Source organism: Pan paniscus, chromosome 18 (genome assembly GCF_029289425.2).
Source record: "Pan paniscus chromosome 18, NHGRI_mPanPan1-v2.0_pri, whole genome shotgun sequence".
In the NCBI taxonomy this organism is placed as follows: Eukaryota; Metazoa; Chordata; class Mammalia; order Primates; family Hominidae; genus Pan; species Pan paniscus.
Window position 1 is genome coordinate 6544267 of NC_073267.2, and position 26795 is coordinate 6571061.

General features: G+C 44.2%; 1 protein-coding gene across 13 annotated transcripts in view; it reads left to right on the top strand.

The window, feature by feature from the left end:
* The window catches only part of RBFOX1 (RNA binding fox-1 homolog 1), a 2479284-nt gene that overhangs the window by 776980 nt on the left and 1675509 nt on the right, over window positions 1-26795 (top strand). For 7 of the 13 annotated variants that reach the window (XM_063598329.1, XM_063598349.1, XM_063598334.1 and 4 more), the window contains exon 1: window positions 3980-4858. The exons of 3 other annotated variants lie outside the window; for them this stretch is intronic. In XM_063598329.1, the coding sequence (XP_063454399.1) occupies window positions 4856-4858 (3 nt within the window). In that variant the 5' untranslated portion in view covers window positions 3980-4855. Of the gene's footprint in view, window positions 1-3979; window positions 4950-26795 lie in introns of those variants that run through there. 3 more of the 13 variants (XM_063598328.1, XM_063598342.1, XM_063598340.1) reach the window with 3 other exon arrangements.

The window sequence follows — 26795 nt, forward strand, 5'->3', positions numbered from 1 at the left end:
TGTTTCCCAGGCTGGTCTCAAACTCCTAGGCTCAAGCAATCTGCCCACTTCAGCCTCCCAGACTGATGGGATTACAGGTATGAGCAAGAGCCACCACCCTCTGGCCTTCTTAGATTTTTAGATCTTAGATTTTTTTAGCTTGCTTTTTTCATCCTTTTCCTATTCTGTTTAATATATCACTGATAATCTCTTAAAAATCCTAGAGTACTTTGGAGTAATCTACAAATCCCTGGAATTCACTGGATGTTTACACTGACCTTCTGGAAAAGTTATTAAACAAATATAAGATAATAATGGAGAAAATGGTCATTGTAACATCAGTGAAGGCAGAGTGAAGCCCAGAGCACTGGCAGTGGAAATCATTATGGTAATGGTGCATCTTGAAAAGCTAACCAGTCACTCTCCACTGCCTGTGGTAAAGCAAATACGCCTTACAAATCATTTCAGAGCCTGCCTTGGGCCTTCCCTAGCCCATATCTTTAGTTCCAGCTTCTACTCTCTTGGCTCTTTCACCACTGTCCAGCCCCTTTACTTCAACAGGACTCTATTTATATTGAACAGATTTGCTGTTCCTAGAAGGAGCTATGCTGTTTTGCTTCATGCACTTTCATAAGCTGTATTCTCCTTCGGGAATATCCATCACCCAACTCTCTGGGGAATTCCTATTTATCTTCTCTATTTAGACATGATCTTCTCTAGAATGCTTTGCCTGACCTTCTGCCCTTCTGCCATATCTGGCTATAGGCTCCTGCTCTGTATTGGCCAAATGTTTCAAGACAGTTGCAATCACTTATTTATGTGTTTGCATATGCTATTGGACTGTACGCTTCTCAAGTGCAGAAATTGAGTCTAGTTTATATACTAAATGGTTTACATGGGGGACTAGCCTCAAGAAGGATGCATGTTTGATGACTGAAAGAACAAAGGACTACATAAATGGATGAGCAGGTTGACTTCTCATTTCATTCCAAAGTGGTTAGCCCATTTAGACAGCAATCTACTGCAGGGAAGAAGGAAGGTTCACCTATCATTTATTGAGCTTATTATGTGGCTGGTGCTGTGCATCAGGGAACAAATCTTTGATGTAAAGACCTTTTAGTTTAATAGAAGAGAACAACATTTACAGTAAGCTGAGACAAATGACAGGGTAAAGGTAAATGGAGGTGTTAGAGAAGTTCACAAGAACACCTTATCTGTGCCTATGGGGGGCTGGGTAGGGAGTTGAGGGATTGGCAGGGAGCAAGTGATATTGAAATGGAGATCTAAAAACTAAACAGAAGCTATCCAGGAAAAGAGAGTATGTAAGGGTATTCCTGGTTGGAGGAACAACATATACAAAAGATTGGATACAACAAGAGAAAAGCCCTCCTGGGTCACACAGTGAACTTAAAAAGAGCCAGGAGCTGGTAAACCACATGGACAACTTTAGACCTTATCCTGGGGAATAATGAAGAGCTATAGGAAGATCCTAAGTTTTAAAGTAAGATGATGAAATTTACACTTTAGAGAGCTCTCAGCCAAGTACAAGGCTACAAAGTCCTTGTTCTTTTTAAACCAGCTTTATGAAAGGTACCATTTTTGACATTGGCTTAGATCACAAATTGGAAAGTATTTTTCATGTCCAGTAGGAGGAGCCAAAGTCTCCAGGTTCTTTCTAACCATAGCAGGGCGATTCTTGGCCCTAGGTTGTCCTGGGAGCTGTCAACTTCAGCACCTCTCATTTATCTTCCAGTGGCTCAACATGGAGAAATGACAGGAAAAACTGTACTTGGAATGTGAAAGGTCATTGTGAGAAAGAAACTAATACTTTCCAAATGAATAGCATAATGGCATGCCATATTGATCTTTACTCTAATTTTGTTTTAAATTGTAATGGATGCCTCTCACACTCATATTCTTAAGCCATGTAGCAATACAGGTACCAGTGAGTCGTGCCTGACACTCATCACTAATCTATCTAAGCCTATTTCTACTCTACAATAAATAAATTAGAGCAGACTCAAGCTGAACTTGATTTTCAGATAGATGAATATGTTTTATTTCCAATGGTAAATATATATATGTATTAAAAATAATCAAAGGGCCCAGCAATTACCCATTTTAATGTAACAACAGCTGATGTTACTGCCTTGAATGATTGCATTCATTTGTTCCTTTCTGGAATAAAAAATGAAGGCGAATAGACAAACAATTCCTGTTGGTGAATTTGCACAAAACAGTATATTTCAACAGAATTTCCCATTAACTGCCATTTATTTCTTCTATCATTATTGATAATTTGCTTTTAAATTGAGAATACCTCTTTTACAACCCATCTCATCTCCCTGCATGGCTAGACAATTACATTTAAATTCGGCGGTTTTCCCATTGTAAACAGTTTCTGGGGGAAATGATTATGATGTTACCAACCCAGATTTATGGTTTCATTTTGCTATCACTGAAGGATGAGACTAGTATAAAGAAAAAAAAAATTGCTTACATACAAATATATTATTATCAAAGAGAATCCTAAGGAAACATATGGTAAAAATCAACCCAAATTGCAAAATCGCTGGGGCCAATTATAAAGATATCTTTCTGGATTTTGCAAACTTACTTTTTCAAATGATGATTACATATTGCATGCTTTAAAAAGTAATATAGTTATAGGCAGAAGTTCCCTTTCTTTTATTCTGAGGTTGAAAGAAACCCCAGCCCGATAGGATTGCAAGAGGAACCCTTAAGGAATCTGCTCCTTGATGGGCGCTAGGAAATACACATACATCTAGTACAAAGGAATGCACATCACATGGCCCCCTGTTTTGGAAAGCTTACAGCATTTCTTATAAGAGGATCCATGGTATAAGTGCAAACACAGTCACATCACAGGATGGGAAAATGAACAGGAGCCTCAGATCAAGTGCTCAAGGCTGGAATCTGGCCTTGTCCAATGCCATCTGCCCTTCAGAAGGCAGGGTGGTGCCACATAAAATTAGGTAGACTGCCTGGGGAATCCTGGTTCCTTGCCAGCTATGTGACCTTGAACAAATTACAACTCACTGAACCTCAGACTGACTTTATTGTACAACAAAACCCCCTGGAATATTTGTGGAAGAAAGAGGAAGGGAGGAAGGAAGGAAGGGAGGAAAGAAGGACGGAAGAAAGGGAGGGAGGAAGGAAGGGAGGGAGGAAGGAAGGAAGGGAGGGAAAGGAAAAGGTAGGGGAAGAGCAGAGTTTCTCACTCCAGTCCAGAGTGGGACCCAGGAAGGGAGAAATATTGCTTTAATCTCTCTAAGCATCTGTGAAATGGATAAACCTCCAGTATCTACTTCCAGTTGTTGAAAAGACTCCATGTAAAGTGCTTAAAACAGCATCTGGTGGAAAGTAAATGCTTATTAAGTGCTAGTGTGTATTAAGGCGTCATGGGGCTTCTGGCTGTAAGACATCTGCTAGGAGGACAATCCCTAGACACCTTCAGCGTCCACTGCAGGAGTAGGTGGCCAGGAAGGGGGCAGGACAGGAGAGGCCCAGCTGTGAGGGGTGGGGGCGTCCCAGGCCAGCCGCACCCACCCCAGCCCTGCATCCCATCCAGCCTGGAGAACTTTTTGAATCTTGGATAGGGCTCGATCTCTGCCTGGCAGGAAGATTTGAAGACTTGCCAGAAAACTTCCTCAGAGAAGAAATGGACTGGGGCAAGAAGCTGCCTCCACTTGGCGTCTCTAGGGGGGGATTTGTTTACTTTGATTGGGGTTGGGAGGAGGGCGCTGGTGCTCAATGAGTGAGCCCACCTGGGGACTACCAGGACAAGGACGGGCGCAGGTGAAAGTCCTGGGCTCATTGCCCCAGCATCCAACTTTCACCCTCTTTCCCCTTTAGGCCAGGAGACCAGGGTACCGGGTCGCGTGTCCGCCGCCGCCCGCTGGAATCCAGGGCTGCACGCGTGACCGCGGCGGCGGCGGCGCTGGCGAGGGGAAGGGGGAGGGGGCGCTCCCTCGCGCACCAGATTATTTTTGGCTCCGCAGCCGGGGCTGCTCGCTGCTTGTCGCGCGCTCACACACACACAGACACACACGCACACACACACATGCACACATTTTCTCGCGCTCTCTCCGGCTCTCCTTTGTTTATTTTCTAATCTATATTTTTATTGGAAGATTTCCTCTTTATTCTCTCCCGCCCTCCTACAAGCGCTCTTGCTGGCCGTCTGGGTGCACACACCGCTCCCTCGATCACCCCAGCCCCCTTCCTGGTCTCCCGAGCGCGGGGTTTGAAGGTCACCTCCTTTCCAGTCCCCGTGCGAGCCGCGCTGCCGCCGCCTCCTCCAGCCAGAGTCGGTGGGACTGGCTGCGCTGCCCTGAAGTGGTTCTCCAAGCAGCGCGGAGGGTGGCGGACGGCGGACGGAGCCCAGGGGCCGCGTCGGGTGGGGAAACCCGAACTCGCGGAGGGGAATCCCTCCCCCTTCGCCCCAGCCCCCCAGCAACACCCGCGGTGGGGCGGGGGCGCTCTGCCAGCCCCGGGAACAGCAGAGGCGGCGGCACTGGCTGGACCCACGCGCGCGCCTCCGGGGCTGAAGAAGGAAGGAGTGAGCCGAGCCGAGCACCCCACATCTGGAGGGGACAGCCAGCCGTGGGCCCCGCCCCGGCGTCCGGAGCAGGAGAACTCCGAGCTTCTTGCCCAGGCAAAGAGAGCAGGAGCGGACCGCGCGCCCGGGATTGAGAGTCCTTGCGCTCCAGACCCCCACCCAGTGGCCGCCAGGGTCCCCGCCTGTCCGGACCCTCGCCGCGCCCAGGCAGGCGCGCCAGGGCGGGGCTGACCTGCCCGCGAAGTTGCGGACAGTGCGTGAGAAGCCAGCACCCCCTTCCGCCGCCTCCAGCTTATGGTGAGTGTGGCTGGGGGTGCAGAGAGCGCACGGGAATTCGGGGGTCTGGGACCGAGAACGTGACCGCAGCCGGGCTCGCCGGGAGTTCTAGGTAAGTCCAGGCGGAGTCATCGCCTCTGCACCCACCCTGACCTGGTGGGTCAGGTCCAGAAGGTCTCATGGAGGGAAGCGCTAGGTCCCCGAGAACTAGCCTCCTCCTAGCGCCAGTCTGGGCGCTCTGGACGGGAACTTTTTCAGGGTGTGTGGAAAGATCTCGAGGCGTGTCCCCCCCTACCCCCAGGAGGCCGAGACCCTGAGCCCCCTTGTGCGTCGCTTCCAGAGGCACGTCCTTCCTTGCCCCAGAGCGCCCCTCCGAAGCATCCAGGCTACCTCGTCCGTCCTCCTGGGAGCGAGTCCTAGGTGCCAGGAGCAGCGGGAGCCTGCCTGCGCACTTTGATTAGTCTCCCTGGCCGGCTGCAAGCGTGCACTCAGCGCGCCCCCGGACCGCTGCCTCCGCCCGCAGGGTGTGCAGGAGGAGGCATCTTAGTGACCCGGGAGGGCGTTTAGGTGCCCCGAACCCCTTGTGGGAGGAGGGGAAGAGAAAGCTCACTTAGGTGGAGAAAGCGCCGCTGTGTTTACTGGCACTGGAATCGATGCCCCGCGGTGCCACCTCGACCCCAGGGGAGGGGGCCAGCCGGGAAACCCGCGAATGGGAAACTCCTGCTGTGCCCCTGGTTCCTGGGAGCCTTAGAGAACCTTCACCCCAGAGAAGGAAACACAGGGGTAGCAGATCTTAGACCTGTGTTGTTGTGCAGGCCAGGGGGGGGCTTGTCAGCTCCAATCAACCAATTGTCCAGCTATGGAAGCGAGGGCGGGGCTAGTGGGGCGCCGCTCCCATCTCCCCACCGCCCAGGAGGCCACTTGGCTGTGAGCTCCTGGAGCCTCCCTGGCGCCAGCTGCGGGGACCAGGTGTCACGCGGAGCCCGGAAGCTGTCCATTCAGCAAGGGAGGGGAAGACCCCGATCTAACCTTGTCCTGGAGCCCCCAACTCCATTCCTTGCTGCCAGGGAATGGTCAGGGGGCTGGGAGAGCTCATCGCTCCTGTGTGGGCCAGAGCTGGGGTGCACCTGCTGGCACTGGAACATCTGGGGTGCGGCTACTGAAGAGCTTGGAAATCCTGGTCAGGCATTCCGGGCACTTGGCACCCCAAAGGCGGGTCTTTTCAGTTGAACTTGAAAAGAAGTGGGGGAGTGTGGTGAAATAGCTTTGTTTGAGTTGAAACATCATGTCTCCTAACTTGGGTTTTCCTTTATTAGAATAATGATTGTTTATTTTTATTTTTAAACTCCGTTGTGCAGAGAGGCCTGGCCTTGACAGACCAAGTTTAGGACATGCCCCAGCCTGCGATCCCTTCCCTGCCCCCTGTCCTAGTTCATCTCCCCTCCATTTATCATTTTATCTTTGTTACAAAAGAGAGAAAAAAAAGATGAGAGCGCCTGGATTCTTTCAATTTTTAAGTGACCACAGAGGCCCCGGCTGGAGCTACTGGCAGATTTATTTTTAGCTAAGATCTTTTATGTTCAGAAGCAAAGGACCTGGGGCCTGTGAAGGGTAAAGGTGGTGCTGGCAGTAGCTGTGCTGGTAAAAAGTGGGGCTGACTCAAAACCTGTGTCCTCTTTGAGCTCGTCAGGGAGGCCCTCTGTTTGGAAGAATCCCCTGGGCTTTCCTTAAGTTAGCTTATGGTTGCCTCGGGTTAGGAAGAAAAGTCATCATTCCTCGCAGTAGTGGAAGTGACACCTTAGGGGTCCAGAGAGTGGAACTTTATGGCTCAGAAGAGCACAGGGCTTCTGGCTCCGTTATCTGCCAGCTGTGTGACCTTGGGCAAGTTGCTTTACCTCTCTGAGCTTCGGGTTGTCACCTGTAAAATCAGAGTTTCAGTCGTAGTTCTGTCCTCAGAGGGTTTGGGGGTAAACTACTTGAAGCACTAAACATTTAGAACAGTTTGGCACATGGTAAGTGCCTGAATTCTATGAGTTTTCTTTCTTTATTCTTTCAAGTAGATTGCTCTAATTTTTGAGCCTTGTAGCACCGAGTGGTACAGGAAAGGCAGGTGGCTTGCCTTATACACACACATTTTCTTTTAAATAAGGAACAGAAGCCTCAAGCTCTCCCATTCTGCTCTCTGCATGTTCCAAGGAGGATCGCGGACAAGCTGCCCACCCACTGGCCAAGATATAGGTTGGTGGCATTTGACTTGCTGTCTTGACAAGCACCTGAAATTGTTTTTGCAGCAGTTGTACATTTCTTCTGACCCACTGAAAGGACTTGATCTCCTTGGCCCCCTGGGATGAAAGTATTACCTTAGCAAATCTGTTTTTTTTTTTTAAATTAGAACATCATTTATTTAATACGTAGAATATTTTGAAAACACAAGAATCGAAGAATATTAGAAGTGGCTTTATCATTCATCCTGGGATTCACACATTGCAATTAGTATGTTTAGATATAAAATTTTGTGGCCAGGTACAGTGGCTCATGCCTGTAATCCCATCACTCTGGGAGGCTGAGGTGGGCGTATTGCTTGAGTCCAGGAGTTCAAGACCAGCCTGGACAACTTAGCAAAACCCTGTCTGTACTAAAAATACAAACAATTAGATGGGTGTGGTGGTGCACACCTGTAATCCCAGCTACCCTGGAGGCTGAAGTGGGAGAATCACCTGAGCCTGAGAAGGTTGAGGCTGCAGTGAGCCGATATCACGCCACTGCACTCCAGCCTGGGTGACCAGAATGAGACCCTGCCTCAAAAACAAAACAAAACAAACAAACAAACAAAAAACAATTTGTGATAGTATTTAAACAATTTGTGATAGTATTTAATTGTATAAACATATAAACATCTGTGGCACACATTTGCCCATAAACGAACTGAATGCACAAATACCTTGATCCAGTTTTTAGAAAGAATTTTAGTTTTGTTGTGGCAAGAACACAACATGGGCTGTACCCTGTGAAAAGATTTCTAAGTATATCATACATGACTGTTTTAAGGATAGTATTGTATAGGAGATCTGAAGGAGTTATTTACGTTTACTGCATGAGGGATTCGGGGATCTAAAATCGTCAAACTCATAGAAGCAGAGAGTAGAAGGTTGTGGCCAGGGTCTCAGGGGCCAGGGATATGAGGATTTGCTGATCTAATCAACAGGTATAAAGTTTCAGTAATGTTGTAATAAATCTTGCTGTCCGTGGAACGTACCGTTTTTTACATCACCCTGAAGCTACAGAGTTTTCCACTCAGAAATGAAGCTGAAACATGGGTCTGAGCGGGTTTCTCCTCCTGGAATTGACCCACTCTGCCCTATTTTTCTTCTCATTATAATTGAAGCTATATATATATATATATATATATATATATATATATATATATCCTGCTCCTGTAAGGTTTGAGCACAGGTCTTCTAGATATCCTCATGTCTCTGATGATTTTAGAAAAAAATTAAGCTTAGTCCTTTTAGCTTGAACCATTGCAAGCTATTATATTTTATCAAAGTCCTTTCTGATAATACATATTTTTTATATCCAGAAAATTGGGTCTGCCCTGTATAGGAATCTGACATTTCACCTTTCCAAAAATTAGACCATTTCGTTTGCATCCTTTAAGCTGATGTGTGGAGTAATGAACACATTCCAAGAGGGAAATCGTATTTGACACAGAAAATACTTCGGAGACGCAGCGATTTCCCAGTGGCGTGTAAGGAGACTATTGAAATCCTAGCACGTTTGCTCTGAAGGACAGAGGGCAGCTCGTCCTGCCTTTGCCACCCAGCATGGGAGTTACACAGTAAGCATCATCCACAAATTAATACTGGCTGACTTTCCTAAAATCATCCCTTAATCTGTCGCTTTCACATTTACCCACAGTGTCGTGCCGGAGACCTCAAACACCGAGGCGATGTTTTTAAAGAAGCCACGAGGCTCTTCCCAATGTCTACCTCCATTATTTAAAATACTGCCTCGAGGCACAGGTATAAATATTAAAACTTTAATTAAAGAATCAATCAGTGATGGAGCTTCAAAACAAGGGGATCCAGCACTTTCAGATGATGTCAACTGTGAACACAGTTAGACTCGGTCGTAGGGCTAGGAGTGTTTATGAAAAATGACGCGTGGAGTTATATACACAGGCAACTGTCCTCATTTTTTGAATCTGTAGTCATTGTGAGCACTGTCACTCATTACCACTGGTTTGTCATTGTTCGCTAGTCAAAGAGACATGGGTGACTGTGGCCTGCTGCTACAGAAGAGTGTGTTGTCTTAGGGGAAGGAGTGGCTAATGCAAGAAATATTTATTTGGAATGTACCACATGTTAGACCCTGTGCTTGGTGAATAAGGCAGACGAGAACTTTGCTTTCTTGTAGCTTATATTGTCATGGGGGAAGCTGCGTCATAAGCAAGACGTTGAAATATATTTTCATAAGGATAATGAAAAGGGTTCCAAAAATTATAGTGTGATAGTGACTTGGGGGGACATTCCAGAGAGGAGATATTTGACCTGAGAAGTACATGAAAAGAAGTAGCTGATCTGTATGGATCCATACATTTATCCAATGACTATTCTACTCATCTCCGCTTTCTTTTTTTTGAAACAGAGTCTCACCTTGTCTCCCAGGCCGTAGTACAGTGGTGTGATCTCAGCTCACTGCCACCTCCACCTCCTGGGTACAAGTGATTATCATGCTTCAGCTGGGATTACAGGTGTGCTCTGCCGCGCCTGGCTAGTGTTTGTATTTTTAGTAGGGATGGAGTTTCCCCATGACTGGTCTTAAACGCCTGACCTCAAGTGATCCACCCTCCTCCTCGGCCTCCCAAAGTGCTAGGATTACAGGCGTGAGCCACCACGCCCAGCCTCATTCACCCCTACTTTCTGTGAATTCCTGAGTGTTCATCAGGCACCCACTGTGTGCCAAGCACTATTGAAAGCACTTCAAGTGCAGAGTGATCAATACATGCAGATACCTTGTCCTAACAGACTTCCATTCTAGGATAGTTGTCTGCTTGGGGGGCGTTTCAGAGAAGGGGACCAACAAGCACAAAGATCCAGAGGCTGGAATAGTGACAAAATCATACAGTTGAAGGTTGGTCCTATAGGCCCTTGAGGCCTCGGAAGGGACCCTGGCTGTTATTCTAATGGGAAACCATTGGGGGATTTCATGCAGAGAGATACCAGGATATATTTATGTCTTAAACATTATGGGAAAATTGTTAGGTGTTTTTGAGATGAGTGAATAAACAAGCATGCCTTCCTGGCCGGCCAGCTCTATTTTTTCAAGTTTCAATTCATTTCTATAACCAGATTTGGTCTGTGGACGTAGTGACATCTGAAAAGGTAAGCCTTGCAACGTCTGAGAAATTAAACTCGATTCCCCACCACCACCTACTTTTTAGGGCTTACACTAAAATCTTTCATTCAAGAAGAGGGATTACTTTATAGGGAAAAAGAACCTCATTTTCCAGTAATGTTCTTTGTGTGAGGGTGGAAGACCCTGGGAGGATACATCTGTATACATTAGCCTACTTAGATTTTCTTTCTCTGGCGCCTCCCTTCAAAGAGGCAACATCATGTGTTCATGTGTGCCTGCATGAGCAGCCGCACCCTCCCACCACCACATCCTTTTGATGGCTTGACTGACATCTCTCCTGGGAGTACCCTGAGAACAGTTGCACTCAGATGCCCTTTATTGATCGTCTGTCCGGGTAGGTTCCCTTTCAGAGTATGGCCACAGATTCTCCCATTGGTAGGTGTGGGCCAGGGTAATAACAGATATTGACAGTGCAAAGTGGGTTGCTTATGGAGAGCTCTGAGTGCAGCTGACATTGTCCATCTTCAGAGGCTACCCTGCCCTTAGAAGGTTGAGGTGCAATTTGATGGAGGGTTTGGACACCTGGACAATCCAGTTTTCCTCCCACATTGACTGTCTCTTTATCCACAATACTGGAACTCCATTATTGCCTATTATATGTGACATGAACATCAGAATAAGTGTATATGGATTGAACTCTTCCTACGTAGCACAAGCTGAGCCAAGCACTGTACCTTCATGGCTGTGTGTTGTGCTATGTGTTTCTGGCATGTGATCGCCTCCCCCACCCTCCCAGCAGTTCACCTTGTTCACTTCCTGCTCTTCCTTCAGGTTACAACTCAAAAGCCCCAGGCTTAGAGAAACTGTCCCTGTTTCCCTGTGTGGATTCTCGTTTTTTACAGCCATCCCAGGGGTATCTTATATTTTATTGAGTGACTCTGTTTTATCCTTTTTCTCTTACTCCACTGCATGGTCAACTGCAGGTGGACCATGCATACACCTGTTTGGACATCACTGTCTCCTTAGCATCTAGCATGGTGCAAGGCACACGGCAGAAGCCCCATATGGAAATAATGAATTATTCCATTTGATGCTTCTCACACATTTTGAGGTTAGTGCTTTTCAGATTCCCATTTTGCAGATAGAGAGTGGGGTGTAGGCAGGCGTTAAGCAATTTGTCCAAGGACACAACAGCAGGTAAGAGGCACTTCCAAGATTTTGAACCTGACAGTCTGAGTCCACAGCCCCTGATGCTCATCACTGTGCACATGGCCTCTTTTGCTGCCTTTGCAAGACACAAGGGAGGTGGGAGGCAATGTGTGCAGTGGTTAGGGAGCTCTTGCTGCATAGCTTGAGTTGCTCTGAGAAGTGATGCTGAGCCCATTAGAGCCACAAAAAGAAAACAAGGCACTTGTTTCTATTTATTGCAATATTACTTTATCGTTGTGTAAGAGCCTCGCTAGATTTCTGCACTGGTGCAATCTGGCTCTTGTTTTGTTGTTTGTCTCCTTGGAGTCTCAAGGCCCTGGGTTGCCCAGGGCATCTCTGGCCTCTTTATCTAGGCTCATGCTCTGAGTATGATTTTGAGGGAGCGGTTGGACCACCTGCCTGGTTACAGGCAGTCCTTGGGCATCATGCAGTCACAGCTGGAGCTGCTCTGATAGCCACTCAAAATGTGGTGTGCAAACCACTGCTCACTCCATCTAATCACCGTCATCTGAATCAGCTTCCCTCTTCATTTCTTCTGAGAACAAAATTAGATCTTTGCCAGCATAATAGATGAACTTGTGCAATCACCTTGTTCATTGCTAGTTCTGCATTTCCCCAAGATGTTGATGTCTCTTTTCTGTGAATTTTAGAATATAGAGTGTCAGAGATGAGGGTGAGGACTTGAGGTTTTCAAAATTGTCTTCTTTGTACCATGGTTGGGACCGTAATAGCTATGACACTCACTGGAAGCTCCTTCTGTGCTAGGGCTTCCTGTGTGTCATTTCATTAACTCTTCATGGCAAACCCTTTATTTTACCACTTGACAGATGAAGGAACTGAGGCCCAGTGACTAAGTGGCAAACCGAGATTGCAGACTCAAGCAGTTCTCTTCCCTACTGTGTGTGGAGAGGGCATGCTTGGGATGCAGGGAATAGCAGAGGCACCATGATAAGGTACTAGGAAGGAGGCAGTGCAGGTATTTCACTGAGATTTCAGAATCAGTGTGTCTGGCTTGAGATCCCAGCTCCATCACTTTCTAGCTCCATAACCTTTCACTTTCTTCAATTTCTCTGAACCTCAGTCCATCCCTACAAATGGAGATTATCACTACATTGTACAGTCTGTCTGAGGATTAATCAGCCTGGTAAATTATTTTAGCAAAGTGCCTGGCACCTAGTGTGTGTTTAGTGCAAGTAGGAGTCATGGGGCTGACTATGATAATCATGACAATTACTATTATCCATTGATAATAATGATATCATTATTAACCTTGTTTTTGTTGCTAGAATTTCACAATCCCTTTGGGCAGCAAATTGGTCCCAGAATGTGCTTCCTATATTTTCCTCTTGACTGTAACTGAGGTGACAAATTGAGAGTGAAGGGGGAAGAACCCAGTGTAGCTGCAAATGTACGGTTGAGATCGTTGACAGACTTGAGGCCCTGTGTGGAGTTCTGCCTGCAGAGGATGCTGACAGCAGCCATATGCATGGGCTCTGATTGATTGGCAGAGAGAAACACTAATTTATTAGACTCGTTATGAAAAGTGATGGAGCAGGGGATTGAGAGGGCTGATTCAGCATCAGTAGCCCTGGCTAGATCCCAGGGGTATTGGCTTGGTGTCTGTTTCCCTTGGGACCAGCCCCCTGTCTTGATTCTGGGTCACTGCCTGTGTTCTCAAGTGAGTTTCCTAAAGATGTCCATGGCATGGCTCACTTTTACCACGTTGTAAATATCATACCTATTTCTTCAGTATCCTTAGAAAGCTGAGTCCAGTTCAGGTTGCTGTTGATTGCAAAGGCTGATAAGAGGAGGGAGGGAGTGTGTGCATGCAGAAATTCCCCAGTGGAGGGAAAATAGTCCTTTTCACAGGTTAGAGAAAGTGCAGTAGTTTCCTTGAGGGAGAATAAAGGGCGTGGTTGATACCTCTCTTTAAGAACATGATGGCTGGGCATGGTGGCTCCTGCCTGCAATCCCAACACTTTGGGAGGCTGAGGCAGGAAGATTGCTTGAGCCAGGAGTTGGAGACCAGCCTAGGCAACATAATGAGACCCTGTCTCTGTTAAAAAAAAAAAAAAATTAGCTGGGTGTGGTAGCTCATGCCTGTAGTCCTAGCTACTCAGGAGGCTGGGACAGGATTGCTTGGCTCTGGGAGTTTAAGGCTGCTATGAGCTGTAATTGTGCCACTGCACTCCATCCTTGGCAACAGAGCAAGACCCTATCTGTAAAAAAAAAGAACATGAAGCTCTTTGTAGAAAGATTTCTCATTTCTGATTTGGAGAGGTTGTTCAGTCTGAATTACAGCAGGTAGGATGCTGGTTAAATAAGTGTCTTGCCTTCAAGGTGATAAGGCACTGAATGGGGCTGTGCTGGAGTCAGAAGAGCTTTGAGAAGACTGAATTCCCTGAGCGCCAAGGTGCGAAAGGACAAAGTCATGGCAGCCAGGTACACTTAACTTGTGGATCCAGATTCTGCCACTTCCTGGCTGTGTGAGCTTGGGCCAGTTACTGCACCTCTCTGAGCCTCCATTTACTTGTCTATTAAAAGGCAAATGATTCTGTCTCCAAGGATGGCTACCTGGGAGTGAGTTAAGTCAAGCAGCAATCACACAGACTTCCGAGCTAGTCACTTCTTATTTTTTTTTACCTTGTGGTATTCAGACAATAGCCTCTCACCCCATGACTCTTTGATACAAAAGGTTCCCTAGTTAGTGTGCTGTGGTTTGTGGAAAGATATTTTGTTTCCTAGTGAATTTCATTCATTTTGCTCAGGAAACTTTATTGGTTTTGTCTGTGTAAACCTAAAATAATCCTCAAAAGTTCATAACAAGAACAAGGAACCATCCACCCCATTCTATAAACTTATTTCTACTGAATTGTGCTTCGCTGGTGTCAGTTTATAATGAGATATAGTATAAGAAAGCCGATTAGCCACAAATTTTAAAAACTTGACATTATATATGCATACTGAAAGAAGATAGACTATTTAAAGTTTGAGAATTTTTACAGTTGAATCTAGCATTTGAAAGAAAAACATGGCCGGGTGTGGTGGCTCACGCCTGTAATCCCAGCACTTTGGGAGGCCGAGGCGGGTGGATCACGAGGTCAGGAGATCGAGACCATCCTGGCTAACATGGTGAAACCCCGTCTCTACTAAAAATACAAAAAATTAGCCGGGCGTGGTGGCGGGTGCCTGTAGTCCCAGCTACTCTGAAAGCTGAGGCAGGAGAACGGCCTGAACATGGGGAGCGGAGTTTGCAGTGAGCCGAGATCGCGCCACTGTACTCCAGCCTGGGCGACAGAGCGAGACTCCGTCTCAAAAAAAAAAAAGGGAAAGAAAAACATGTTATTGAATATAGGTGAGGGGTAAGAACCAAGAACTTCTGGTAAGAACCCAGCAGGATAAGCGAGCTATGAAGAATTCAACTCTCTAATGTTATTTGCTATGATTATTATTGTTATTTTTTTTTGAGATAGAGAGTCTCATTTGTTGCCCAGGCTGGAGTGCAGTGATGCAATCATGTCTCACTTCAACCTCTGCCTCCTGGACTCAAGTGATCCCACCTCAGCCTCTTGAGTAGCCAGGACCACAGGCATGTGCCACCACGCTTGGCTAATTTTCATGTTTTTAAATTTTTGTATTTTTTTGTAGAGTTGTGATTTCACCATGTTGCCCAGGCTGGTCTTGAACTCCTGGGGTCAAGCAATCTTCCCTTACAAAGTGCTGGGATTACAGGCATGAGCCACTATGCCCAGCCCTATGATGATATTTTTGAGGACTCTGTTGGCTATTACTGTGTTAGCTTTGGTTTCAGGATCAGAAAGAGTTTGTCCTTTCTTCAGGTTCTGATTGGTGTTTATGTACCAGACACTTCTAAGTGGAATACCTGTCCATGTTCCCTTTTCACAAAGCCTGCCAGGAAGCTCAGAGCTGATTTTATAGTTCAGTCACAGTAGTAAATAGAATTTGATAGCATGGATTTTGCATATTAACCTCACTTTTGACTCAGTTTTATTTCTCTACCGTTCCATTTTAATTTTCTCTTTTTATTGTGATGTATGTTACTGTATCAAAAGAATACCTTTGCAAGGTACCTAATGTGAACATATTCAAATATTGAATAAGAAAGCAATATAAAGGTATATAAGGTAGGTGAACATTGAAAGGTATACATAAATTACAGCCCTTTAAAACACCAGGAACCCTGGAAAATAGGACCATATAGTGCAGTGCTTGGTATCTTGAGCTAGACCTGAAGTTAGAGAAATGCAATTTTGAGTCCCAACAGTGCAAATGGTTACTCTTTCTTATTTTCTCCTTTTAAAAAACATTTTCCTGGAGCACTATTTATGCTATATAAATTCACTTTTATTGGGCCATTTATTGCCTTTTTCATGCATTCAGCAAACATTTTTGAGCCCATGCTCTGGGCCAGGCACTGTTAGGCACTGGGGATACTGTATGGGGTGGGTATATTGACCAATATTGACATCATCTCTGCCTAGTGAAACTTATGCTGTAGTGAGAGAGACTGACACGAAACATGAATGCAGGTAAAAAGACAATAGAATTACCCATTATCATAAGTATTAAAACGGCAACAGAATGGAGCATTCATGTAATAAAAGGGTGAGTGACCCTGTTCGGTAGGAACATCAGGGAAATGTCTCCAAGGAGAGGTATTGGGCCACATTTAAGCTACGGCCTGAAGACTGAGAAGGGCCAAGCTGTGACCAGTGGGGAGAAGAGAAGAGAGGAGACCATGGTGAGCAGAGGTGGCAGTGTGTTCAGAAGCCCGGGGGAGGAAGGAGAGGGCTCTGCACATCCTGAGAACAGCAAGGTGGCCAGTGTGCCTGGGGTGGTGCGAGCAAGGGAAGGGATGTGGCTGGCAAAGCCTGCAGAGGCCAGAACAGGCAGCCTTGCTCTCAGGAGCCTGTGCCCTGTGTTATTTTTGAGATGGGGAAGATCTTAACTAGTACCATTCTTTATAAGCATATTGAAGATAGGTGCGAGAATAAGGTACAAGGAGCACCATGCCAGAAAGGCAATGTGTGTGCCTCTGTGTGTGCATGTGTAGATGTGTACACTTGTATGTGCACATGAGTGGATGTGCACACACCTCTGTATGTGTGCAAACGTGCATTTTTGTGTACATTTCTGCACGTGTGTGTATGTATGTACATGCATGTATGTGGCATGCACATATGTGCATGTATTGCAGCAGGAAGAGAAGGAGCCATGAACAGTATGACAGTGGGGAGACTGCTGACTTCAGAGCCCAGCAGAATGAGGGGCAGTTTTGCTGGGCACGCTGCTTACAGCATGTGCAGAGCATAGCTCTGTTTTGCCTCACATCCCTCCTGGACTGATCCCTTTCTGTTTGTATGGTACATTCAGTGAGTGACAGCATCACAGGAGGCAGACCCCAGCCTTATGAACATATCTTCATAACACCATACAGTCTCATGAGAAAGGGGAGGTCATTTGTTCACTGTAGTCCACCCCTGAATTGTTCCCTCACTGGCTCTGTGTCACTGTCAGAGATTTTTTAAATTCTGGGAAATGCTTTGGGGACTTCGGCATTTTGGAGTGTGTTTTCAAGGATTGTATTAGCACCACAGAGACCCTTAGCCTCTTTCTCAAAGGTTCTGTGTTTAGACGTCCTCTTCTTTATCCCTGCTTTCAATTCTGCTGCTTCCTTCCTTCTGAGATTCCTTCTTCCTTGCTGGTCTTGGAACAAGAAACATTTAGCTTTATTTTCCTCGTTCTCGCCAAGGTAGGGTGTGGTCCCCCTGTGTCCTCATTTGTTCAACATTTTGAGACAAAGATTGGTGGAATTGTCACTTAAAAAAATAAAACCAGGGAAAGCAGCTCAGAGAATTTAATTTGCCTCTAACCCAACTCTTCTACTTATTAAAAAAAATATACAATTATTCATTCCGTAGCACTCCAGATTGCTTCACTGAAAGAAAGAAAGAAAGGGATCCACCCCAGGGAGAAAGAGGCTCTTGAGCTTTTTGTTCCTTGATGATCCTGTCTTTACGTAATTTGGTGGAGCCTATTGGGGAATCATCATTTTGGGAGACTATGGATGTGCCTCATTGCAGAAGAATAAGTAGAGAGCAGTGTCTGGAACAAATGCTTGTCTTAAAAAAAGTTTATGAAATGCCAGCAGATGTCAGTGTGCCCTTGCCATTTGATTTTTTTTTTCCTTTTAACTTTTTTAAAGGAACATTAATTATTTTCGGTAGTAAAAACAACACAAGTATATTCTGCTACAGTTATAAATGAAAAGATCATGAGGCAACGTTTTTTAGGTTTGGAGAAGGACCAGCAGAATTTATGTCACAAGGTAAAATCCTCTAAATTATCTGTGTAATATAATCTGTCTTTTCCCAGAAAAGTGGTTTCAAAATGCAAAACCTAGTGTAATTTTTTTTTTTCCTCTCTCCCAGCCATTGTGCAGGTGCCAATAATAGCTTAGGATCCAGCTTAGCTTCTGAGAACCTACTGGCTCTGCTAATTGATAACAGCTCTTTATTTCAAAGCTAGAGTTTGCAAAGGAAGGTAGTGTAGGGTTGGGTATGGCCTTGTCGTTTGTCATCTGAGTTGTGATGAGAAACTCTTGCAGTTTACGTTGTTACCGTGAGCACAGCAAATTGCGTGCTAATAGTTAGTTCCTCCACAGACGTTGTTTGGATCAAAAATGAGGGCCTCTATACAGGAAAAAGATTCACTCAAATAATTAAAAACTATTCATTTTAAGCAAGGGATAATTTGCCAGCATGTAGTGCAAGAGAGGTAGGGTCGTTTCTAGGCAGGGAATGATGTATGTTACAGGGCATATTTGATGCTTTGCTTTATTTATTTAATACTTTTGATTAAATGGTACAATATTCAAAAATGCAGGAGTATGCAGAGAAAAATAAATCTCTCTTGCACTTGCCTTGCAGTTTATTAGAGACAACTATTTTTATAGTTTCTCATGCACCCTTTCATATATATTTTATGCGAATACAAACATTTACACAGATATTTATACCAACAAAAGATAGCATATGAAATGCATAGTTCCACTGTTTGCTCTTTTTAAAAAAATTAAGAATATCTTTTAAGGATTATTCCCTCTCATTGTGTGTGTGTGTGCACACGCACGTGTATTTTTTCTGCTCCACCTTTGTTAATGGATATATAGTATTCCATTGCACATGCTTACATTATTTAATTGGCCTCCTTTTGATGGATATTTATGTTGTTTCCATTTTTGAAGCGCTACATGGAATATCTTCAACCGCCACCACTTCCCACACATGTCTGTAGGATACATTCTTAGAGGTGAAATTGTTAGGTCAAAGGAAACATGCTTTTCATTTTGACAGACACTGCCAAACTTGATGCTCTGGCTGAGCTGCACCCTTACATGTTGGTGGATGAATGGGGTTTAGAACCAAATGAAGCCATGTGGTGATTCTGGTCTGACTTGGCTACCGTGATGACTGTCATGAATTATGTCCCTATTGGAAGTGTCTTAGTCTAGTTCTGCTGCTATAACAAAATGCTTATCCAGGGTGATTTAGAAAGAATAGGAATTGTTGGCCAGGCGCGGTGGCTCATGCCTGTAATCCCAGCCCTTTGGGAGGCCAAGGCGGGCGGATCACCTGAGGTCAGGAGTTCAAGACCTGCCTGGCCAACTTAGTGAAACCATGTCTCTACTAAAAATACAAAAATTAGCTGGGGGTGGTGGTGGGTGCCTGTAATCCCAGCTACTTGGGAGGCTGAGGCAGAAGAATTGCTTGAATGGAGTCGGAGGTTGCAGTGAGCTGAGATTGTGCCACTGCACTCCAGCCTGGGTGACACAGTGAGACTGTTGCGCAAAAAAAAAAAAAAAAAAAAAAAGAAAAGAGAAGAAAGGAATAGAAGAGAAGTTGTTTTCTCATAGTTTTGGAGGCTGGGAAGTCCACGATCAAGGTGTGGCAAGTTCAATGTCTAGTGAGGGATACCCGCTCTGCATCCAAGATGGCGCTTCCTGGCTGCATCTTCATATGGTGGAAGGTAGAAGTGCTGAAGAGTCTGACTAGTTTTCTCCAACCTTTGGGTAAGGTTCCCATCTAAGCATGAAGGCAGAGTCTTCATGGTCTAAACAGTCCTTAATAGTGTTGCATTGGAGAATAAGTTTGAACGTGAATTTTGGCGGGGACACAAACATTCATACCGTAACAGAATGTTTTGCAGTTCTTGTCATTGCTGTTTTTTTGCTAACACTTTCCATCTGCCAAGTAGTTTGTTAAGATCTTTAATTCCACGTTCACATCTTTGTCCTCATAACAACCCTGCGGAGTAGACCCTGCTCTCATCCTGTTTCAGGATGGGGATGTGGGAGCTGAGAGACCTCAGGTGCTTTGCTTAGGGTTACAGGGTGGATGGTCAGCTCAGGAGTCACACTCAGGGCCTCTAGGCTTAACCATTGAGCTGGGAAGCTGTGGTGGGTTTTAAGCAGCAGAGAGCATACTATTGAGTTACAATGAGTTTAATGTCAACCCGATTGTACTGTTGACCTTTTGGATTACATAATTTTCTGTTGTGCAGGCTGTCCTGTACGCTGTAGGATGTTTAACAGCATCCCTGGCTTCTACCTGCTAGATGTTAGTAGCACCCCCTTCACCCAACCATGATAACCAAAGACGTCTCCAGATTTTGCCAAACTTCCCTGGGGTAGAAGCTTGCCCCACTAACTCAGACAAAGAGCAAATATGCTGTGGGCATCTTAGCATAACACCAGAGACATGTATTTGAGGACACACATGGTGGCTGATGTCAGGGCATCTTCCATTCAGCCGTCTCAGCCAAGGGACACTCATTTAGTTCTTCCCCAAGGATGGAGCAGATGGGCTGCCCCTTGTGGCAGATGCCAGTCTAGGAAGAAACAAGATGGTATTACTCAAACCATTTCATCCTCCATTCGATCACAGTAGCACTGCCCAACAAGACTTTGTCTTTTAAAATGTAGTTTAGAAACGTCCTTGAAAAATTGCCTGGTAAAGTAGACTTATAAAAAATTATGTTCCCAACTATAGCCCAGCTTATATATTATACAGCTTTTCTATTCCTGCATTTTCCTTTGGTGTTCAGTAATGCTCTACATCAAAATGGCAAGCGGGAGGCATCAGCCCTCCCAGCTCCCTGCACGTGGCAGACATTGATAATCAATTCTTTTCCCCCCTCATCAGCGTCACCTTCTTAGAATCCTCAGTGCATCTCTCTAGGCATAGACTGTCAACCAATTGGAATTACTATGTGAAATGAAATGTATTTGCCACCCCTGTTACGTGGTGCCTTTTTGGGTGAGAAGAAGGATTACGCTTTCCAAAGAGGCAAGCTTATCATGAGGTATTAGCTTATTTTTCAGTTACTCTGAGAAAAGTGCTTGATAGATGGGAAGAAATGTCTATTCTTAAAGCATTTGGAATTACGATCTTATTTTGTAACAGTAATTGGGTGCCTGAAGAATACTCCTCTTTCCTGAGGTGCTTTACATATACTATCATCCTATGTATTATTGTTTTTCTGTAGTAACATCTCTCTCCCCTCCACCACCAAAAATCAATCCCCTCCCTTCAAAGCCTGGTGGAGGCAGCCACCTGAGGGTGACACAAAACGCTTTGTGTACAATGGGAACGGAGACAATTCCCTCAGCAAGGAACATTGAGAAGCTGCAGGATGTTACTGGAACTGTGTCACTTCTCAGCACAGGGCATGTGAGGGAGCTTTAAAGAGATGGGGAACTGAACCATCCAAGATTTCCAGAAGTAACTTCTGCTGTATAAAGGCATGGAGGCCAGGCTGCTCTGGGAAGGCAACACAGGTTTCAGAGTTGAAAATGCTTTTAGGTGGCATCATAGAACCATCCATTCTAGCATAATGTTTTATTTTTTTTTTTGCCATTGCTTTTTTGGGGAGGGGTGGAAAAACTCCCTTGGAATTGTGTGGTAACTTGGTAATTTGGTTTAGTAACTTGATGAACCTATATGCAAATACCTATCACTTAGATAGTTTTTAAGTCATCTCCTGTTTCTGATTCTAAGAAAATAGAGAAAAATAATCTTGGAAAGAAAAGGCCCTGGGTCAGACAGTGTCTGTCTCTTTTTTATTTTTCAGACTGGTGGGAATGTTTTCCTTTCTCCACTTTTAGATGATTTAGTCTGTGAGAGATAGGGACAAATACAACACGTCTCCTATTTCCTCTTCTGAGAAAGGAATTTTTAACTTAGATGGGAGGTACCAGTGAACTTCAAGGGCTTGAAATTGCATTTAAAATTTAAAGAATAAACATTTTTATCGGGGCAGAAGGCTCATAGCTTTTTAAAAATCACATTCTCAAAGTGCTATATGGGACACACAAAAAAGTAAGAGCCCATCTTTTTCAGAACAATAACTTTCAGACTCTTTTACCATGACCCTAGTAGGCAAGGAAAAAGGATACTACAGCCCAACCACTTCACCTGTTTTAACCTTCTGGTGGGAATATGTGTGTTGGAGGTGGGGGGAGACAGGGAGGTCACAGAAAGCTCAGTAGTGATGAAGGATTGGGGTGCAACTGTATTTGGTGGGAGAGATACTTACCTCTTACTTAGCAGTAGGAATATGCATTTATTTGAGTCACAATCTCTGTATGTCTTAAAGTCCAATTATTTAGAAATTATCAGAAAAAAGTGCAGTTAATGCTAAAGTGTTAGCATTAACCAAACCCCATAAAACCACAACAGTAATGTTTTCTTAAAACATTGAATTGAGTCCCGCTTAACAACTTTGATAATAGCATGAGATCAGAAAGTCCTTCCTGAAAATTCCAAGAATGAAAGCCGTGTGCATGAGTTTTTGCGGGAGAATATTTGCAACATTTCTGTGAAGTTCTTGATAGCTAGACTTCCTGGTACAACATTTAATTGTAGTCCTTAGTAAACTTTTGTAATAATTTATGTTGATTTTTCAATAATACTTTCGAGTTTTCAATTTTACTAACTCAGTGGAATACTACTGTTGGTATCTATTGGTCACTTACAAAAAAAAAAAAAACAGTACGTTGAATGCATTTTCTTTCTTTTTTTTCTTTTTTTTTTTTGTTTTGTTTTGTTTTGTTTTTTGTTTTTGGAGACGGAATCTCACTCTGTCGCCCAAGCTGGAGTGCAGTGGTGCAATCTCGGCTCACTGCAACCTCCGCCTCCCGGATTCAATCGATTCTCCTGCCTCAGCCTCCTGTGTAGCTGGGACTACAGGTGCCCGCCACCACGCCAGCCTAATTTTTTATATTTTAGTAGAGACAGGGTTTCACCATGTTGCCCAGGCTGGTCTCAAACTCCTGAACTCAGACAATCTGCCCACCTCAGCCTCCCAAAGTGCTAGGATTACAGGTGTGAGCCACCACACCTGGCCTGTAGAATGCATTTCAATGTGCATAACGCTAATGAAAAGACTTGCAGTTTTGGTTCAGTTAATGGCCCATTGTGAGGACTCTTTAGGTCTGTATACTTAGGCATGATACATTATTGCTGTAGGAAGTTAGAGAAGATGGGAAGCACAGGGCTTCCATTCTACAGATATCCCTATATTTTTTGGTGGGGGATTGACTCTGCAAACCATATTTTCTAAACTTTTTCATATATACTTGCTTATGAATATATTGGAAGCAAGCCTATATTTATTTATTATTTTATTTTATTAGTTTTTTTTTTTGAGATGGCATCTAACTCACCCTATCATCCAGGCTGGAGTGCAGTGGTGCAATCTTGGCCCACTGCAGCCTCCGCCTCCTGGACTCAAATGATTCTCCTGCCTCAGCCTCCTGAGTAGGTGGGATTACAGGTGTGCACCATCACACCCAGCTAATTTTTGTATTTTTGGTAGAGACAGGGTTTTACCATGTTGGTCAAGCTGGTCTCGAACTCCTGACCTCAAGGGATCTGCCCACCTCAGCCTGCCAAAGTGCTGGAATTACAGGTGTGAGCCACTGCACCCTGCCCCAAGCTATATGTACACTGTACCTCAATATCCATATATATCCATATATATATATATATATATATATATCTCCATGGAGAGAGATATATATATATATCCATATATATATCATCCATATATATATCATCCATATATATATATAAAATCCATATATATATATATCCATGGAGATATATATATATGTGTATGAATGAAGCACTTAGTAGGAGCTTTTGTGACCCATTATTAAGCCAAATGAATAAAGTTCATTAAAATGAAACTGTATTTGATTGCTTTAGAGCTTTGATTTTTTTTTTTTTTTTCTTGAACAAATTCTGCAGAAAAGCTAAGTGGAATTATTTACCACTTGGGTTGGATTTTTGGTTATCCTTCCTATTTAAGGCCACACCCAGCAATCCTAATAGAGTTGAATGGCTGTATTTTTAAATATGCAGTGATTCTATTGGACTCATGCCAAGCAGCATCCTGGATTTTCTGTGCATCAGTGTCTATGTGTGGATTAGCACTGACATATTACATACCAGCCAATGTCCTCTGCTCTCTTCATGTATCCTGGTTTGCAAAAAAAAAAAAAAAAAGTAGAAAAATTAAAAATGCTGAATCCCGCAGAAAGTTTCCACTCCCCAGACCAAACTGTGTGCATAGCGGGGAGAAGGGACCAGATGGCCAGTGGGTTGAAATCAGCGGAAAACCAGCTGGGATGCATGAGAGGGCATTTCCTCTTCCACTTCCCTGGAAGCCTGGTCGGGGCAAGTCCTGGAGGTCTGAGCAGGACAAGAGGTGTCAATGTCATGGCCTCTGTCTGGCTTTCTGGATCCTTAGATGAATTGGAGTTGGATTGGAATTTGGCACAAAAATCTGAGGATAAGCTGTTAGTTTTCTGCTTTCTGGAAAAAAAAAATCAGAAAAAAATATGCCAGCTTGACAGAAGGTTGGAGGGTAAAATGCTGATGAACAGGAAAGAACCATATTTCCCTGCGTTAGCACCAGCTTGGAGACCGAAGTTCTATGAGGAGGGCACATGATTTGGGTAGTTTTGAATCCTAAAGGCAGGATTTTTTTCCCCTCTCATTTAAAGCAAAACCTTTCATTGCCACTGAATAATTATGCATTTCTTAGACTGCCAGCTTCTGCAACAGTGATTCCTAGGCCCCAGTTTGACACTGAGTGTGTTCAGTTATTTTGAGGAAAGTTACAAACGTTTCAAATTCTCTCACCTCTAATAAAGGTTTAAAATCTGCCTTTTATGGTGCCTTTTTCTGGGTTAACATATTAGTTATCTATGGCTGCATAACAAATTAATGCAAAACATACCAATGAAAACAGCTATCTTTTGAGGTCTCTCCTGATGTTGCAGCTGAGATGTTGGCTGGTGCTGTGTCATCTGAAGGCTCAGCCGGGGCTGGAGGATGTCTCCTGGCTCACCTGTGTGTGTTGAGAGGCCTGAGCCCTTCAGTGGTTACTGATCAGAAGCTTCAATTCCCTGCCACATGTGCCATGATAGAGAGGTGCTTACAGCATGGCAGCTTTTGTCCTTTAGAGCAAGAGATAGGGAGAGAGAGAGAGTCCATGACTTTTTTGAGATAGCTTCTCCTATTAACATCTGATCTCAGTGTGGTGTATTTGTTACAATTCATGAACACACGTTATTACATTACATTTTTATTAAAGTCCATAGTTTACATATTAATTCACTCTGTTGCATGATTCTATATTTTTAATGTTTTATTGTAAAATACACATAAAATAATTGTTACTGTCTTAACCATTTTGAAGTGTATGGTTCAGTAACATTGAATACATTCATATTGTTGCGCAAGCAACACTATCACCTATCTCCAGAACTCCTTTCATCTTGCAAAACTGAAACTCTGTACCCATTAAAAAGTAACTCCTCATTCCTTCCTTCCCTAGTCCCTGGCAACCAACATTCTACTTTCTGTGTTTATGATTTTAACTACTCTTAAGTATCTCAAATAAGTGGAATCATACAGCATATGTCCTTTTGTGGCTGGTTTCTTTTGCTTAGCATCATGTCCTCAGGGTTTATCTGCGTTGAAGCAAGTGTGAGGGTGTGAATTAATCATTCTTTCTTTCTTTCTTTCTTTCTCTCTCTCTCTCTTTCTTATTTATTTATTTATTTATTTTGATACAGTCTTACTCTGTTGCCTAGCTGGAGTGCTGTGGTGCAGTCTTGACTCATTGCAAACTCTGCCTCCTGAGTTCAAGTGATTCTCCTGCCTTAGACTCCTGAGTAGCTGGGATTACAGGCACCCACCACCATGCCTGGCAAATTTTTGTATTTTCAGTAGAGACTGGGTTTCCTTATGTGGCAGTCTGGTCTCAAACTCCTGACCTCAATTGATCTGCGTGCCTTGGCCTCCCAAAGTGCTGGGATTACAGGCTTGAGCCACCACACCCCACCCCTTTTTAAGGCTGAATGCTATTCCACTGTATGTATATACCACAGTTGGCATATCCATTCATCTTTTGATGGGCCCTTGTTGGGTTGCTTCCGTGTTTTAGCTATTATGACAGTTTTATGGGTTTGGACAAATGCATAATGTTACCCATCCACCATTACAATATCATACAGAATAGTTTCCCTGCTGTAAAAATCTCCTGTACTTCACTTATTCTTCCCTCCCTGCTCTCCCCCTGCAGGTTCCTGGCAACCACTCATCTTTTTCCTGTTTTGCCTTTTCCAGAATGTTATATAGTTAGAATCACATGATATGCAGCCCCACTAGGTTTTATGACCTAGTCTCAGAGTCAAACACTATTATTTCTGCCTTATTCTGTTTGTTAGAAGCAATTTCATCCTTCTTTCAGGGGGAGGGTAATTGTGCTTCACTACTTAAAAAGCTGGGGTGGTGGGGAGAGGAGGTATCAAAGAATTTTCAGACATGTTTTAAACAACCATAGTTAAGATGACAAGACTAGAAGTCCAAGCATTCATTGGGCATCTATTCTGTGTTGGGCACTGTTCTTTCTTAGTGTTTTATATGTACTATTCATTCAACCCTTACACTAATGCCATGAGGTCACTCTCATATTTATCATCCACATTTTACGGATGAGGAAACTCCTCATCCGTATGTGACTCCCTGAAGCCACATACCTCATAAGTGGCAGAGCCAGGATGCAAACTCAGGTCAGCCTGAAACCAAAGCCTAAGTCTTGAAATTATATCACACTGTTCCCTTTCAGTGTAAGGGGAAGTCTTAGTCTAAGGCTTAGATTCACGGGACAAGGTCTGACCAAATATATCAGAAGACATCAATGGGGGATGATGCTAAACATCTTCCAGTTGCCTCTCCAAAGACATTCTTTGTCCTTCCTCAGTGTGTAGTTTCCATTGCTGCTGGAACAAATC